This window comes from Anthonomus grandis, chromosome 9 (assembly GCF_022605725.1).
Source record: "Anthonomus grandis grandis chromosome 9, icAntGran1.3, whole genome shotgun sequence".
Lineage (NCBI taxonomy): Eukaryota > Metazoa > Arthropoda > Insecta > Coleoptera > Curculionidae > Anthonomus > Anthonomus grandis.
This window is the reverse complement of record NC_065554.1, coordinates 21,725,927-21,744,325: the sequence shown is the minus strand read 5'-3', so window position 1 is coordinate 21,744,325 and position 18,399 is coordinate 21,725,927. Positions and strand designations below refer to the sequence as shown.

General features: G+C 31.7%; 3 protein-coding genes across 4 annotated transcripts in view; 2 read left to right on the top strand and 1 right to left on the bottom strand.

The window, feature by feature from the left end:
* LOC126740605 (nuclear pore complex protein Nup93-like) overlaps positions 1 to 12,122 on the top strand; it is a 24,758-nt gene extending 12,636 nt beyond the window's left edge. For both annotated transcript variants that reach the window (XM_050446699.1, XM_050446698.1), the window contains 5 exons: positions 968 to 1,377; positions 1,660 to 2,030; positions 6,453 to 6,689; positions 6,756 to 6,959; positions 11,941 to 12,122. In XM_050446699.1, coding sequence (XP_050302656.1) covers positions 968 to 1,377; positions 1,660 to 2,030; positions 6,453 to 6,689; positions 6,756 to 6,959; positions 11,941 to 12,060 — 1,342 coding nt within the window. In that variant the 3' untranslated portion in view covers positions 12,061 to 12,122. The remainder of the gene's footprint in view (positions 1 to 967; positions 1,378 to 1,659; positions 2,031 to 6,452; positions 6,690 to 6,755; positions 6,960 to 11,940) is intronic.
* LOC126740614 (ADP-ribosylation factor-like protein 2-binding protein) lies at positions 11,880 to 18,399 on the bottom strand. Its single transcript, XM_050446721.1, has 4 exons — positions 18,236 to 18,399; positions 12,388 to 12,691; positions 12,243 to 12,339; positions 11,880 to 12,194 (listed from the first exon to the last, which is right to left on the bottom strand). The coding sequence occupies exons 1-4, from the start codon at positions 18,255 to 18,257 to the stop codon at positions 12,114 to 12,116; spliced, it is 504 nt and encodes a 167-aa protein (XP_050302678.1). The 5' UTR covers positions 18,258 to 18,399; the 3' UTR covers positions 11,880 to 12,113.
* LOC126740606 (protein PALS2) overlaps positions 14,758 to 18,399 on the top strand; it is a 65,839-nt gene continuing 62,197 nt past the window's right edge. Inside the window, exon 1 of the mRNA XM_050446703.1 lies at positions 14,758 to 14,788. Within this exon, the coding sequence (XP_050302660.1) occupies positions 14,773 to 14,788 (16 nt within the window). The 5' untranslated portion in view covers positions 14,758 to 14,772. The remainder of the gene's footprint in view (positions 14,789 to 18,399) is intronic.

Genomic DNA, 18,399 nt, shown 5'->3' with positions numbered 1-18,399 from the left:
AGATCGCGTAGAGTAATGTATGATTGATACGATCAAACGCTTTGCTGTAGTCGATAAGTACTAAAGCAGTGGCCTTACCCTGATCAATAGCTTCAATAATATCATCTGTGATCTTTAAAAGTGCCGTGGTACAGCTATGACCCGATCTAAACCCTGACTGAAATGCCGGTAAAATATTATATTTATCTAGGTACTCCCTAATTTGGACATTTAATATCTTTTCCATGACTTTAGAAAGAACTGGCAGAATACTAATAGGTCTTAAATCATTAAAATCGGAAATATTTTGCTTTTTTAAAAGTAGAAATATTTTTGAGACCTTCCAGAAATCAGGAAAACATTTGTCTAATATACATGAATTTACAATATTAGTTACAAAAGGTATAACTCGGTCCACACACAACAACAACATCTCTAGATTTATTTGATCCGCCCCGGTAGCAAGCGATTTAATCTCGAATAAATATTTTCTCACAATATCAGTGGACACGGTATGAAAATTAAATTTTGATAATATTTGACGCCTTTGCTTATTTTGATACAGATTATATTATTTTTGTTTTTTTTTCAGTTTAGGATTATTACTATAAATTATTGAAATATAGTTCAACATATTGTAATGTTGTGGAGAATATATTGGTTTATGTATGTTTTTATTATATCTTAAAAATTATGAAAACATTATTGTAACCTTTAGCTCTATACATGGGCTGCAATGCTAAAAATATAATAAATAAAAAAATAGTGCCAAAAGCATGAGAATTTTAAAAATTTCTTTAAATTGTTCTTCTAGATATTTAAGTATCTGGATAGACATTTTTATATTTCAAAGTCATTACTCGCAATTATGCCGATTGTGTATAAAAATTTGTTTTCTTTAGTCGCGCTGTTTGTTATATTTTTTTAGCGATTACATTTTGATTTGTACAAACGCATATTATCTAATGTATTAATAAATATTTTTCAGATTTTCCTACCGAAGATTTATCCGAAACGAAACCGATCCTTTCAAACGTATCGTGTGGTCTGTACTGGGCTGTTGCGACATTTCCGATGAACATTCCGAAGTGGCTCGAACAGCCGACGACTATTTATGGCTCAAACTAAGCCTAGTAAGGGTCGACAACCCCAAAGAGGACCACATCCATTACAATGAACTGCAGCAAGTGATTTTAGAGGAATACGGCGAGAGTCATTACGACGCGTTCAACCAGCCTCACTTATATTTCCAAGTGTTGGCCCTCACTGGGCAATTTGAGGCGGCAATCGAATTTCTATCGCGCGTCGAGCGTTTTAAAGTTCACGCCGTACATATGGCCATAGCTTTAAACGAACTGTATCTTATCGCCGCACCTCATGACACTAGTGCCCCGTTGAGTAAGTGTTTTTTATAATTGCACCACTGTTCTCAATAGCTACGTTTACAACGCTTATACCAAATATTTAATACTTGGATCAAATGATGTCATGAGGACTATTTGATACGCGAATTTGATGCTTCCCACAGGGTAGACTAATTTTTTTTTGATCCTAGAGATAATCCTGCACTAATTTAACCCTCAAAATCAATCCTTGTAACTAAATAAAAATAGTCTATCATTTGATCCATGGACCTAATAGATCCGCTCGTTGTAAACGTTAATAATTATTTCGTTTTAGTCTTTATCGATCCCGCTGATCCTAAGCCAGCGCGTCGGCTCAACTTGGCCAGATTGATTATGGTTTACGTGCGCAATTTCGAATTTAGCTGCCTGAATGAGGCCTTGCACTATTTCTATTTTTTGAGAAACTTTACGGAAGATTCGGGTGAGAACTTGTTTAAGGTATGTGTGGCCGATTTGGCCATACACACCAAGGAGTACGAAAAGTTATTGGGTAAAATACAAAGGAACGGGATCAGAACCAAGGGTTTGGTGGATCAATTCGCTGATTCCGGCGTTACGGCCGATGGAATTGCTGCTATTATTGGGAACAATTTGGTTAAGAAGGGGTTGCACGAGGAGGCCATTGATATTTTTGATATTGCTAATGTAAGTAGAAAAATAGGCTTCAGTTTATTATTTTCTGTTGTTTATAATATGGTAAGCATATTACTTTGCAATTTTAACGCAACTTCATTACATGAAGTAAGGTGATGAACTAAAAAAATACCTAATTTTCTATATTTCTCAAAGGTGTGTTTGTGATCCAGAAAGTATTTACAATATGGGTTTGTTATGTAGGACCAATAGAATTAAAACACTGAGATCTATACCGACCGGTATTTATACCGACGTTTTGACAAATTTTAATGTTATCCTCAGGATACTAAAAGAATTTACATACTTTTGTATTATAAGGCGAGAGCTACCTAATCTAAGCTTAAAAAATTTAAAATTCAAACAACTTTACAGAAATCACATTACCATAAAATACAAAAAAATAATTAAAACAAAAATAATTGCAAGTAATTTCTTTAGCAATTTCTAAAACTGTTAAATTTCACTTTTGAGAGCAGTTATTTTAATTTTGAGGCCAAATTCTACAAACAGATTTACGGTCTTGGTATGGGTAATGTTTAACTTCTGTTTATTCAGCCGTAGTACTTTCGGAACTGCAAAATATTTGCATAGGCATGTTACCATTCTATGGGAGGTACGGGGATCATATACTCACTCTAGTACCTTATGACCAGGTTGATAATGTGCTTGACATTTTTAATAGTTTTCATCCAAAGTTGCAATTTGCAGTAGAACGTAAAAATAAAATATCTACCTTGGATATTACAGCAATCAGAACCGAACAGTACCTAATTATAACGGATTGGTATCAAAAGGCGAATTTTTCCAGAGAGATTCTTGAATTTTCAATGAAAACTTACTTTTTCACAAAAAATTCAAAATATAGAGCCATTTCTCTTTTATATTCAGACTATCAGAAAAAAAACTCGACAATATTTTTTAATTAAAAAATAATTATCCGCTGAAACTTGTCTATGACACTTGAAAAAGACTATGTCGAATAAACAGATAGATATTTAATAACAAGAATCTCACCTAACTTGGCTACATCAAATGGAAAAAGGCTCTGGTAGATTATGCCATAAAAGTTGATCACCAATTTAATTATGAAGAAACGTCGATCATATCCCCGCAGCATATTTTTAGAAACAGACTGAAATTCAAGAATGTACAGAGACAGTTAAAAAAAAAGCAAAGAATTCAGTGAATAAGAAACGAGAAACTGAGGGTTTAGATAAGTCATACTTCAACCTAATCGATAAATTCCCACTTAAATAGTCAAAGCATTAAGTTTAACAAGAATAATAAAATAGGTCTATAACTTAAATATACGACATCCTGTACATGTAAAAATAAGGTGAAGGTCTAGTTTCGCAATCTTTCTGAAAACCACGCCTAAAATTATGGGCAAAGGCTTACAATGCTTGTATTTTTACCGGAAACAAAATTCGGATGGCGGAAGGACTGAATTTTCATGTGAACATACAAATATATTTTAGAAACATAATTGAAATTATGAGAAAAAGCTTAAAATATGTGTAGATCCAAGCCTATTATAAAAGCAACGGAAAACGAATTTTCGAGAGTTTATATTATTGTAAAAAATGTACTCATTATCATAATATGACAATATAGGAACGTTTCTTCACATCTTAGTGTCGAAACTAGAAGTTAAATTCTTGATGGGTTCACAGATAAGGAAGAAACTTTTCGTTTAATCGTAATAGTTTAAACCACTTGGCTGCTATTTGTCCTAGACCAAGATCTATTTAAAGACAAAAACAAGTAAAATATAATATCAAATTGTATGTGTTGGGACTGTATGACTACTGTAATTCTGTTAACATGGAGAATATTCACAGAATCTTCTTTATAATATTTATAATAAGAAGCAATGAATCTAAGAGTGTCGGTAAGTACCTAATATATCTGGTTTTCTCCTTTGTTAATTATTAATGTTCCCTATAAAGAAAATATTCTAGTACTTTTTTTTTTAATTAAAAAAATCTTGTTAATTTTTTTTTTAAGATGACTAACTTTATAATATTTATTTTCTATCAATTTTTAATTATTCTTTTTTGTATAATATTATGCTAATGTGTTTTCTATAAAGTTGTTTTTATCATCTCATTGTTTTAAACATTAGGTATTTTAAAATCTTTAGAGCTTATATTAGATTATAATACAAAAAAAGATGTAAATTTGTTTAATATCCTGAGGATGAAAATAATATTTGTCGAAACGTCGATATAAACACCTGATAGATCTGGTGTTTTAATTTTTTATATTTCTTTTTGTGTCGGAGAACATTGCCAAGTCGGTACATACCAACGCAAGTCAATCATATAAAATTTACAGAGAAAACATTTACAGTTTTTGATAAAAAATTACACAGTTTAGATTTTTTCCTTCCCTGACAGCTCTCAGAAATATTTGTTGAAAATATGAGGGTGTCGCAGTACTATTGTAAAAAAATATGACGATTTCGTATTGGTAAAAATTGTAAGATATAGAGTTAGTTGTTCTATTGATTCTTGCAATTTCTAAATACGAATCTCTTAAAATACATAAGTTCCAATTTTCGCAGTTCTAGGATATTCAATAGAATAAATTGTATATAGCATTTTATTTGGATTTGAATACCCTTAATTCCCATTAGAAATGTATTAAATTTAAATTTTATTAAAGATTATTCTTATATTTGACATTTTTACAATTTTTGTTGTATTTCGTATAATCTTTCACTTAGCAAAAAACAGAATTTTTTGGTAGTAACGAGTAAAAATATACCTATAACAATGTCAAAGGTAATTTCTTCACTCTTAATCAATTAGTTTCTGAATGTAAAACTACGTTTTTAATCTACATTTTTAAATTTAACTACGTGTTTAAATATTAGCAAGTTTGTATGGCTTTTAATATATTTTGTGATGGGATATATCAATTTTTTAGACCATTCGATTTCAAAAATCCAATACCTCTACTAAATTTCCTAACTGGTTTTCCCTTTATTTAAAGCATAAAATTAAAAAGGAAAATAAACTTTATCATTAGACAAGTAGTAAGGAGAGCCCTGACTGTATTGAATATCGACTCAATAGAACTCAATAGAAAAAGACTTAGATCTTTGCACTTGCAAATCTGCAGATCTAAGCACTTTCTAGATCTTTTTCAATATATTCACATATCAATTTTGGTAAACCCCTTGATACAAAAAAAATTAATTAACATTTTGAGTCTGTGTATGGAACATCTGGCTGCTCTGATTTTTACATAAAAAAAGATAACAAAAATGATATATTTTATTATAGAAATATTAACCTCCTAAATGATTTATATAAAATATAAATAGAAAATATCCTTTATGATAATATATATTATGAACATGTAAAACATAATACTAACAAGTGTCAGCACTGTTTTGTTAGTGACAAATCCACAATTACAAATTTTTATATCCTCTCAGACCAAATCTTTCAGTCAAAGGAGCAATTGAATCTCCTGTACACTGATTGTGAGGAGGAATTTGACAAGGTAAATCATTGTCTACTTTTGAATAAATTGGTAAGATTTGGTTTTTTAGAAAAAGCTTTTAATTTAATTAAATCTCATTTATTTATATCAATTTCAGGAGTTGCTTAAGGTAGTAAACTTACTTTTTGTACTTTTTATTGATGTCTTACCTTATTGTGTCTCTTCATTTGCAAGTTTAATGTATGCTGACGATTTTCAGTTTTTTAAAACAAATATCTGTTAAGAAAGGCCTTTAAAAATTGAAATATGATCGATATTCTATAGTCTATTGGTTTAGAAGTAATCAGATGTCTTTTAAAGTTAAAAAAATTTACAGTGGTCACTTTAACCCGTAAGGCAAATTGTTTTATTTATGATTTCTGTATTGATGGTACTCAAATTCAAGAACATTTTGTTCATATATAATATAATATTGCATATTTTGCAATTTAGTGAAAACGACCTGCGCGGCGATTATAAACAATGATTAATCATATACATCTCAAAAAAAATATGCATATGTTGCACAGACCCATTGACTTAGCGGATTTTACTATAGAGAAAATTACTCAGATAAATAAATACAACAAAAACTACCGAAAAACAGGAACATTGAATTTAAATTATGAATTAAAATGAATCAATTGATTTTACACAAGATTAAAATCATACCAACCTTGCTTCTACCGTACCGATGACTTGAGAATAATTTAGTTCAGTCAATAATTAATTATAAGATCAATTTTTAGTCTACTTATTAGTTTTGTACAAATGGTTTTAAGTTCTATTTATATATTAAAAGAATTAAGAATGAAAACCCTGCTTATCGAGTATCTGGTTTTGGAGATAATGTGATCAACGCCCTTATGCTTACGTCTTTAAATAACTTTTCAACATTCAACAATTTTCCTACTTTTACCATACGAACGCAATTTCCAGAACCAAGAAGAGATCCTGACATTCTTATGCACGATGTTATCCCAAGTAGTGCAATCGGAGGGCGAGCCTGGCTCACTAAGAGCGAGACTATACGACAGGGCGATCGTATTCGCTGATCGATTCTCCCGAGAGGGTTACAGATGCAACTCGTCTTTGGTCAATTCATTCTTGAAACTAAAAGAACTCATCAACTTTTTCGATTTGTATCATGCCAAAGAGTACGCGCAGGCCTTAAAAGTGAGTTAACTCATCTTATAAATTATTAACACCAATTTTATTGCTTTTTATTTTTTTTTGGGTTAGATGTTAAACGATCTACAACTAGTGCCCTTCAGAATGGAAGATGTCAACGATAGGGTGCAAACCTTCAAAGGTTTGACAGCGGAAGTGTGTAAAGTTATACCGGACGTGTTATTGGCCACGATGAATATGCTGTTTGCGCAGTATCAAAAGATCAAGGCCAATAGTGAATTTGTGCCGAGGTATCAAGACGGCTCAGTAGAAATGGTAAGTTTTGCTTTTTTTTGGGAGTTAATGTTTTTCTTATATTTTGCCACACCAGTGAATCTATTGGATATTGATATATAGTTCCAAACAAATTCTTTCTCCAGAATTTGTTCGGAACTACAGTCAACTCCGGATATAGTGAACTTGAAAAATACATCAAAATAGGTTCACTATAGCCGAAGTTCACTTTAAAAGAAAAACAGCATGGTGTTAATTTTAGAATATGTATGTATATGTATTTTAATCATTAAATGAAATAAAGATTATAACTAGCTTTTATTATAAGGATAAACAGCACATACAGTTTTTATAACACATATACAATATGTACATAGTTACTAAGTCATAATCTACGTGTCTGTAACTACTTAGTATATGTACTGAGAAATCTTGGTTTGTATAAGTCTGTTTGAAAAACTTATGTTACTTATATATCCCTTTAGGGGTCCTCTTGTCCATTATCAATTGCCTGTAACATTTTTATTATCATTATTTTTCTCTTCAATGAAAGAATTACTCCTTGATCCATAGGATGCAGGTTTGAACTGGTATTAGGAGGCATAAAGACCAATTTAATTTGGTTTAGAGGAACTTCGGGAATTTCCTGGACAATTATCGACTAATAGTAATATTTTCCTCTTGTTCTTCTGTAACTCTGCATTCCACTGGAGCAACTCTTCAGTAAACAAATTAGATGTCATCCATGCCTTACTGTTTGCTCTGTATTTAACTGGCAACATTTTGTTTTTAAAACATCTAGGATTGGCGGATTTACCGATAACAAGCAACTTTCTTTTTTCTAAAGTTGAAAAAGTAGTCCATACTTGCAGTGTAGTTAATAAGTCAAAGGGTAACTAAAATTGTTTCTGTCATTCTCCACTAAATTTATTTGAAAAATCATCAATCCTACATGTTTCGGACTTATAAGATATCCATCATCAGGGATATACAATGAGGGTTTTCGTCACAACATATAACAAGCTATCGTGCTACTGGCAAAGTCAAAAGTTAAAATCTCAACAATAAATAAAAGGGCATATTAAGATGCATGAGAAGGGACTAAACAGGGTCTATACAAACATTAAAATCACATAATTACAAAACTAGGATAATTGCTATGTCAACAAGAACTAAGCTGTTTAGTCCCTTCTCATGCATCTTAATATGCCCTTTTATTTATTGTTGAGATATATGTTGTGACGAAAACCCTCATTGTATATCCCTTATATGTTCGAAACATGTAGGATAGATGATTTTTCAAATAAATGTAGTGGAGGATGACAGAAACAATGTTAGTTACCCTTTTCTTTTTTCTGTTCCAGACATGTTTGCAGCGACTAGCACTGTTATTCTAACTTTAGAAAGTTTTCCGCCAGCACAGGTTTCTCCAACAAATTTTAAAGTTTTATCTGGGGTTAGTTTATAGAAAAGTCCGGTCTCGTCAGCATTAAAAATGTCATAGGAAGAATAGGACCACTTAATGGAACGTTTTCCTTTCTTTGTTGTGTAAACCACTGTAAAACTCCAATCAACCCCTTCATGAGCCGATTTTCTAAGTCTTTTACACTTTGCATTAACTTTACCATATGCTGATAAAATCTCTTCCCTCTTTTTCCAAACTATGCAAACGGTTGATTTTGGCAAATTTAATTCACGACAAATATCACTCTGTTTAACACCACTTTTCATTTTTTGAATAATGTCATATTTTTCTTTTAATGTTAAAGCTTTACGCTTTTGCTTTTCCATTTTGACTATCCAAGACTTAGCACCCAGCACAAAACAGCAAAACACTCGTATTAATAACTCACAGTAAGTAATGCGTGAAGTGAAATGCCACTGAAAACAAAACAACGGCGATCGTGCTAAATTTAATTCTCGGGGAATTACCGTGGGATTCCCCGAAAAGTTCACTATAAGCGAAATATTTTTCTCGGTCTTGATAAAATTTAGTTCACTTTACCCGAGAGTTCATTATAACCGGGTTCGCTATAAACGGAAAAAAATTACATTGTTCATATGGTAGTTTTTTTGGGTATTTGAATAGGCGTTTACTATAACCGAATGTTCACTTCAAACGGGTTTGTTATATCCGAAGTCCACTTTATATATAAAATACTAGTTTGGGGTTGATGTGACGAAATTTTGGACGAATAGAGCCAATAAAAGACAAATAGTGATATTTTTCATCACTTTTAATAATTGGATTATACGTAATTATTCTTTGTGATCTCACTAATTGTTATGTTATGTTATGAAACAACCACAGTTAAAACTAACAGTTTTAATCTTTTCTTGAAGATGCTAACATCATTTTTCCTTTAGTGTCAATTAAACGAAAGTGTTGTTTTATTGGAATATTTTTAATTAATTTTTCAGATCTTCCCGATTTTCAAAAACTTCCTTGTTCCAGACGTTTGGAAAGAAAAATAGTTTTATTCCAGGAATTTAAAACTTTTAATTTTTTTAAATATCTTTCGGGTATTTGGTGTGACTTCCATTCGCTTCAGATTTTTTTTTCAATAATTCAGGCTTTTGCAGTCATTTATTATTTTATTCCAGGCCTTTTTTTATAGATTTCAAGTATTGAAATACAATTGACTGACTTTCGTTTTAAGATATTTTATTCCTTATTTTTTTCGGTTATTAGAATGCTTGGGATTTCAGACTCATATCTGATTGAGATGTTTGGAGTCATTTTCCATATTAATGTTGTATGCTAATCATTTTCAATTTTATTCCAGTCATTGTTCCTTCTTCCTAATATTTGATGGCATTTCTTTTAGGTTATTAGGATACTTATTATGTTTTTCAATATTCCTTATATACTACCGCTCAAAAGTATTTGCCCACCATGTATTCTTTTTAATATTTTAAATTAGATACAAAAATCTTATCTTTATACCTATGTTTAGATTGTATCTCTTTTGTAAATTGCATATATGCTTAAACAGCATACCTATCAGCTATGGTTCGTTGAAAAACACTGAGTCTTTAAAAATAGTCTGGCAAATAACAAAAATGTAGTGAAAATATGCACTTCTTCTAAAAAACTTATTTGTTTACAGCTCATTTCCGATGAAATTTGAAACATTTAAAGGTGTTTAGTCTTCAAGAATTGATTTTGTGTAACATTGGTAAATAATTTCGCTTGCTTATTGACGATTGTCGTTGTTTCTTTGCTGGTTTTTCAACATTCTTTAAAATGGCTAAAACAGAAGAGTTATCGGTAGAAACAAAAGGTATTATCATTGGACTTCATAAGGCTGGAAAGACTAACCGTCAAATTTCGACGGATTTGGGAATTCCAAGGCGGACTGTCGATTATGATGTTAGGCAATTCACCAGAGAAGGGACTATTAGCAACAAACCTCGATCGAGAGGGCCAAAGGCAACAACTTCAAAGGAGGATTTAAATATTAATTACAAGAAAACGTAATAGACGCCTTACCGCTCCTGAAATCACAGCAAAAAATCAACAAGGAGCGTAAAAAAGCGGTCAGTCTTTCGACAGTAAAACGGCGACTTTATAATACTGGTCTTAAAGGACGTTTAGCTGTATCAAAACCGCTACTGAAGGATGTTAATAAGAAGAAAAGAGTTGAGTGGGCCCAATCACACAAAGAATGGTGGACCATTGATGACTGGAAGAAAGTTCTCTGGAGTAACGAGTCGAAATTCGAGGTTTTTGGAACGAAGAGGCGAGTTTTTGTTCGCCGTTATGCCAATGAAAGGGTCGCTGAGAACTGTACGGTGGCTTCAGTTAAACACGGTGGTGGTTCGGTGATGGTGTGGGATTGTTTCGGAGGATCTGCAGTAGGCGATCTAATTAGAATAGAGGGAATTCTTCGAAAAGAGGTTTACAAAACAATTTTAAGTCACAATAATTGGGGAAAATCTTTCAACATGACAATGACCCCAAGCACACGTCGAAATTATTGTGCAAGCAATATTTAGGTCAATTACAAAGGCAACATCTTCTGAAAGTTATGGTATGCCCCCCACAATCAGCGGACCTCAATCCTATCGAGTTACTGTGGGATGAAACTCTGTGAAGCTGTTATTAAAAATCGAGGCGGACATGTAGATGAATCCAAAATTTGATTTTCTTAAATTTAGTTAATTGAAAAATATATTGTTTATATTCATTTTGTTATAAATAAACCGTTTCATAAGAATAACTGATGGGTTTATTATTTTTAGTTATAACTTTACAACAGTCATATATGGGCAAATACTTTTGAGCGGTAGTGTAGGTCCCAAACATTTGGAGTAATTTTTCTTTTTATGCCGGGCATTTAAAACTAGTTCTCGATCTCTTTTTGATGGAAATTATTAACATCCAAATCATATTAATCAAAAATCCGTACGTTAAAAAAAAACTAAGAACGTTTAATTTAATATATAGTCCTGTGATAGTCACTGTATACTCACTTATAATTTCAGTTATTGAGTTTACAAAAATATGCTACCATGCAGTTTCTATTTACGATAATAAAATTATTGATAGAGATGGCCATTATTTAACGATTAGTCAGCGAATGGTATCAGAACAAATCGTCCGATTTAAAAGATAATTAATTCCTTACTATTATTCATAACATTAATCTTAAGACGCATTTAAATTACATATTGTATTCGTATTCTTGAAGACAAGTTTATAAATCGAAACGTCAACCAGATATAAATTATAATGGTCTGAGAAGTCAAAATAACATGTTTTGGGTCTGATAAGAAAATAACAATTTATTCGCGAAATTCAGTAGTTTTTTCGATCCACCTTTACCAAGCGTTATATAAATGAATATTGGATTTTCATATTAAAGGGGTTATATCTCCTAGGACACTAATGCTGCATAACTTAAGAAAATTTACCATTAGTATTTAAATATAGGTTATATTGAGAAAAATATTAATTCGTCTACCTAAAATGAATGAAAATTTATTGAAAATTTGACTACAAATTGCCTATTTTTTACAGCAACTCTCTTATCTGAGACAACAAGCAAAAGCTCTAACAAACTACGCTGGAATGCTGCCTTACAGGTTACCAGGGGACACTAACAGTCGCTTAGTTCAAATGGAAATTTTAATGCATTAGGTTTAGTTTAAAATTATGTTCTTTATGTAAGTCTTGTATTAAAAGTTTTTTTGCTAAAGAAACTCCGTTTCATTTACGTGGTATTTCGTTACTAAGATGTCCTTGCTGAAGTCGACGATGTGGCCTTGTTTCAACTAGAAAATATGCAAATAAGCCTGGGAAACTGATCGTTTTTCACTAACCTTTTTATACTCTAAAAACATGGACTTGAATGAGTCGAAGTTCCAAAAAGTGGACAACATTTCGTAAACTTCCCCATCTAACTCGTTAGATCTTTGCCTAAAAGTTACCATTAAAAAAACACTTTTAATATTCAAAAACACTTACTCCAGTTGACTCTCGAAAGTCTTCAAACTAAACTCCGGAATTTTTTTCAACAGTTCCTCCTCAATATACTTCTCGACCGTTTCCAAGTAGTTTTTGAAAATGTCCATGTAAATTAGGCGGTTTTCCTCCTCATCCTCGAACTCCCCGTAGTACTCTTCAAGGAATCTACTCTGGATTTCGTAAAACTGGTCGCTTATTATCAAGTTTTCGATACACCCGATGATTTCTGCAAACGATTTTTCGGAATCTTCTTCGCAGTAGTGCGAGATGTCGACGGTCGGATCCAGGCATTGTTTTATTTCGCCTGAAAGCAAAACAATAATTTATTTCTTTTAATTTCAAAACTTCACTAGAATTATCACACTTACGGGTCAAAATAAACAATAAAAAACAAGAATGATAAAAATTACACCAGTTAACTGAAGATAACCCTGATCGAAGAACAGAATTCTGCGAAATTATGACGGAAACCAATGCACGGCATCCTACCTATCTCCATAATATTTGTTTTAGTGATGAATGTAAATTTTTTCTCAATAGTAATGTTCATAGACAAAATTTTCGTTATTGGAGTGACACTAATCCTCACGTCTTCCGGGAAACTCATACTCAATATCCAGAAAAAATAAACGTTTGGGTAGGGATAAGTTCGGAACTATTTAGATAACAATTTCCCCGGTCGTTGGATTGGCCATCGAGGACCTGTGGAATGGCCAGCTCGCTCGCCAGATTTGACACCTCTAGACTTTTTTTTATGTGGCTATTTAAAGCAAATGATGTACGAAACTGAACCTGTTTCAGTATTGGATTTAGAACAGACAATAACAAATATTTGTAGAAATATCGATGTTAGTGTACGTGAAAATGTTCGGTGTAAAATTTTGGACCGACTGTTCTCGTATCAAGAAGTTCAAGGCAACAATTTCCAGCATCTTCTCAATTGAACTCAATGTATTTATTCGATATAATATCAAGTTAAATGTTAATGTATTCAGGTAATTCTTAAATGTACCACCACTTTGTAGTAGGTAAAAGTATTGAATTTATATTCTAGTGTTATAAAGAACTCGTCAGGAGCTTCAAAATGATGTGCCACAAGACCACCCTTTCCATTTAATTTTTTTTCCAGGATGGCGCCTACCAGCCATCTTCAATTCTTCAGATTCATGATATTCACTTTTTAGAGCAACCTTGCTAGAATATTTGCTAATACTTGAATGACAAATACTTAATTTAAAAATTAATTCATTAAATTGATTTGCAGGTTTCCATTTCATCAGATCTACTTTGGGGTCCGGTAAAGTTAAAGGAACGTCTAAAAAAAGGTTTTTTTTTTGAAAATTTTTACATAGAATGTTTCAACATTTTATTGATAAAAAAGTGAGGATGAAGTAAAAAAATGCAAAATATAAAGAATTTTCTAATTTTCACCCGGATTAACTACACTCTATTTGCGACTAGCCATCACATTATATATGCTATTAATTCAAATTTAAAGCCTTAAGTAATCAAATTATGTAACTTAGAAAGATTTACATCACTTCTTTAGGTCATAAACACAAATTTCCACACGCAAATCAGAAATATCAAATATGTGAATACGGATTAATTCATAAATAAAAAAGACTGTCAAATGTCACTTACGTCAACAAATATAATTTTATTATTTATTGGGAGTTGGTACTGTACTAGTACGATTATGGTAATTTGCTGTCGTGTCTTATTATAGGTAAGTATTTGTTTATTTATATAATGCGTATATCTAATATCTTTGACATGCGGGAGGTAGCTCTGTTAATCATTAGATTATGGTTGCGCTTAGTTATTTATATCAATGTTTCATTAATAAAGATAATTATTGTTTTCACTATAGGTTAATTTACGTTAAGCCTCATCGTTATTATTTACCTATTAATAATTAAATAGCCTAAATTATATTTTTTCCAAAATGTATACTTATAATATATTAAATTACATAACATCAAATAATTTAAATAAATAATACCTACTTTTTAACACCTGATAAATGTGTTTTGTTCAGAAAATAATGTAAAATCTAACTATATTAAGGTATGATTTATTTGTTTTTTTTTTCTAACTTTTTATGGCATCTAATCTCAAAGTGGGTCATTTAAACGTATGTTCATTGCTGCCAAGCATAGTAGATATTAAAAATTGCCTTCTTGGTCTTAAATTGGATATTTTGGCTATCTCAGAAAGTTGGCTTTCTAAGGGCATTTCTAATGAATACGTGTCTATCGAGGGCTACCGGTTTTTAAGATTAGATCGTGATACTAGAGGTGGTGGTGTTGGTGTTTACTTCAGAAGTGACTTGTGTGTAATTGAATTTGATGCTTATGATAAGAACGAGGAGTTGGAGCAACAATGGCTTATTATGAAGGTAAATACCATTAAATTGGGATTAGGGATTTTTTATCGCCCTCCAAAATTCAATGCTTTAAATGCAATTAATCTCTTGGAGAATTCTATTGGTTACATTTTACCTCTTTGTGATGAGTTGATTTTGTTGGGCGATATTAATATAAACTTGTTAGAATATGCGACTATTAATGAATCTTTTAATTCAGTCAGACAGATTATTATGAACCCCACTCGATTTTCATCAAAAAAGGCCTCTTTAATAGATGTGATTATCATTTCAAATGAGAAATTGCTGAATGATCAGGTCTATCATCACGACATGCATGAAACATCTGATCATCAATTAATATACTGTAATATTACAATTAATTTGCCAGTGTTGCCTCCGAAAATTCTCGAGTATCGTGACTACAGGAATTTTGATCTAGAAAAATTTAATAGCGACTTATTTAACCTAAACTGGGGACAAATATTTGATCAAGTTGATCAATCAGTTGAATGACAAAATTAGTACGCTGACAGATAATATTTTGTTACTTTTTGATAAGCATGCGCCAAAACGTAAAATAAGGGTAACCAGACCAAAATCTCCTTTGTCTACTGGGGTTTTGCAAACAATGAAATAATATAGAAATAGCCTTTTGTCAAAGTACAAAAAGTCAAAAAACGTTGGTGTTTGGGAGGATTACAAAAGAGCTACAGAGCTCTTTACACGGGCGGTTCGCAATGAAAAAAAAGCTTATCTCAATTTTCTGAGCACCACAAATAATAGCAAAAAAATTTGGCAGGGTCCTAATGATATTAATGTTTATAATAAAAATAAAAGCAATTATCACATTCCCATGCAACTACAGGATCCAAATGAAATAAATAACTTTTTTATTCAATCTGTACAGCAAATATGTCCAAATGTTGATCCAGATACAATAAATCAATTCGACCGTTCAAGACACTTTTGGTTTACGTTTGGTTATTGATTACGAAGTCGGGCGTGCTATTTCTTCGCTTACGTCAGATGCATCAGGCTCCGACCAGATTACGCTTCAAATGCTTAAACTATGCTGTCCAGTTATTATTCCGTTTTTAACGCATATTTTTAATCAAATGATTGAAACTAGCACTTTTCCCCAACAATGGAAAACAGCTACAGTCTTACCCTTGGCAAAAAATAGTGATCCTAAAAGTCACTCAGACTTAAGGCCAATTAGTTTGTTGCATGTGCGTGGTTTCTAAAATGTTTGAAAAGATAATATACCATGAAATTTTCGATTTTTTGCAAAAAAATAATCTTTTCTATAAATATCAGTCAGGTTTTAGTACAGGTACAGCTTTGCTGGACCTTTTGGATGAAATTATCCAGTCGATAGATAAAGGAGAACAATGTGCCCTGGTGTTACTTGACTACAGCAAGGCCTTTGACACGCTGGATCCAGAATTTATGTGTGCCAAGTTACAGTATTATGGATTTAACGACCAAACCATAAAACTTTTAAGAGGTTATTTAACACAAAGATCTCAGGGAGTGATTATTAACCAGAAGTTTTCGAGTGTGCTGCCTGTTTTAAAAGGTGTGCCGCAAGGTTCAATATTGGGCCCGCTGCTCTTTGTAATCTATACGATGGACATGCACCGGTGTATAACCAACAAGTGTAAATTAAAGCAATTTGCTAATGATAGTCAGATTCAGTTTTCTTTTGAGAAGGAAGGCTGTTTTGAAGCTGAAAGACAAATTAACCAATGCTTAGATCAAATTCATGCTTATTAAAATAAAAATGGTCTAAAATTGAATCCAAAGACGTCAGTGGTGCTGTTTTTTGGTAACAAGAGGGATTATGTATTGTCCAACGTAAACGTAAAAATGATGGGCGAGGGAGTACCGGTGGTTACTGAGTACAAAAACTTGGGCATCATTCTAGATAGCAATTTGCGATTTAAATCGCATCTTGCTAAAATATACCAGAAAGCGTACTATGCGCTGAGAAATCTTTATAAAAGCAAACATTTTATCAATTTTGCACTTAAAAAAATACTTTGTGAATCACTGGTGCTCTCTTATACCAATTATGGCAACTATGTTGACTTTCATTGATTGTGGGACAAAGTTTAAATTGCAAAAGATACAGAATTCTTGTGCACGATTAATTTTCAATTTAAGAATCAGGGATCACATAAATCACAAAATAAAAGAACTACAGTGGCTTAATATCGAAAAACGACAAAAGTTGCATTTTGCTTTCTTTCTAAATAATCTCATAACAACGCAAACACCTCAGTATTTAATAGACAAACTCTCATATAGAACTTCTGTACACAACTTAAATAGACGGTACAGAAATCGACTGGAAATACCAAAATACCAAACAAGCCTTTTCAGAGGTTGTTTTAGCTACCAGGCCAGCAAACTTTTAAATGAAATACCATCCAGCTTGATAGGTTTGCAAAGACAAGCTTTTAAAAAAAAGTACAGACAGACTTTATTAGATTAATAACAATGCTTTTTTTACATGATTTTTTTCCATCTTATTGCTTACTTCTTGTGTCTTTTAATTAGATATTACATTGAACTTCTTGCCCATTACTGTTTTGTATGCATGGATTATTGTTATTTGTTATAATTTATGGTTTAGTTCGTTAAATTCATAATTTAATTTTTTATGATTTCATTATTTTGGATTTACCTATATATTTTTTTCTGTTTTTCTTTATTATTATTAAGATTGTGAATTTAGATACATTGGTAATCTTTTATAATTTTGTATTCCAAATATTATCTATTATGTATACTGATCATTTATGTACTCGGTTAAAAGCAGCATTGCTGAAATTCGCCGAGTCAAAAATAAAGTCCTTTTTATTTATTTATTCATTTTATTGATATTATGCTTTTATTATTTAAAATTGAGTCCACCCCTCCAACTAAAAAGTGTCAAACAAAAAAATACTACTGGGGACATACTGAAGCCACTCCCATTTCTGTCAATAAGGTTGTTATATTTTTCGCGTGTGTGAATTACAAAATATGTAATTATAATAGGGGTACAAAGCGATGAAAAATCCCATAAATTTCCAATTTTAGCCTCCAAAAAGGTCCATAATTGCCTCAATAAATATATTTCTTAATTGTAGCAAAATCAAGACCTAAAAAGCCTTGTGTAAGCCGGCAATAATTACGTATTTAACGTATGTAGAAAGATCTTCATGATTTACAAGTCTTGTATTTTTTTCCAGTCATTCTCACTTTTTTATCACACTCAACATTCTATGTTGAAAAAAAAATCGGTTTTTAGACGTCCCTTTAATTTTACAGGACCCCCCACTTTGTTTAATTAATGGTGCAACCTTACTAGAATTACTGAAAATGAACTTAATTGTGTTCCTCACCCAACATCATTAACCGTTTCTATTAAAAAAAGGTTTCTTTATAAAAAAGTCAATATTTCAATGATTTATTCATAAGATTACTCACATTTAGAGTCCAAACTGGTCATTTTGAAACCTGAATATCCAAAATGCGATAAACGTAATGCACAATAAAATTTTGATATTTTGACTTCTAACCTCCGAAGGATTGTCAGTGATTAGTTAGTTCACTGTCAACAAACCGTTGTTGTTATGGGAATGGATGAATTA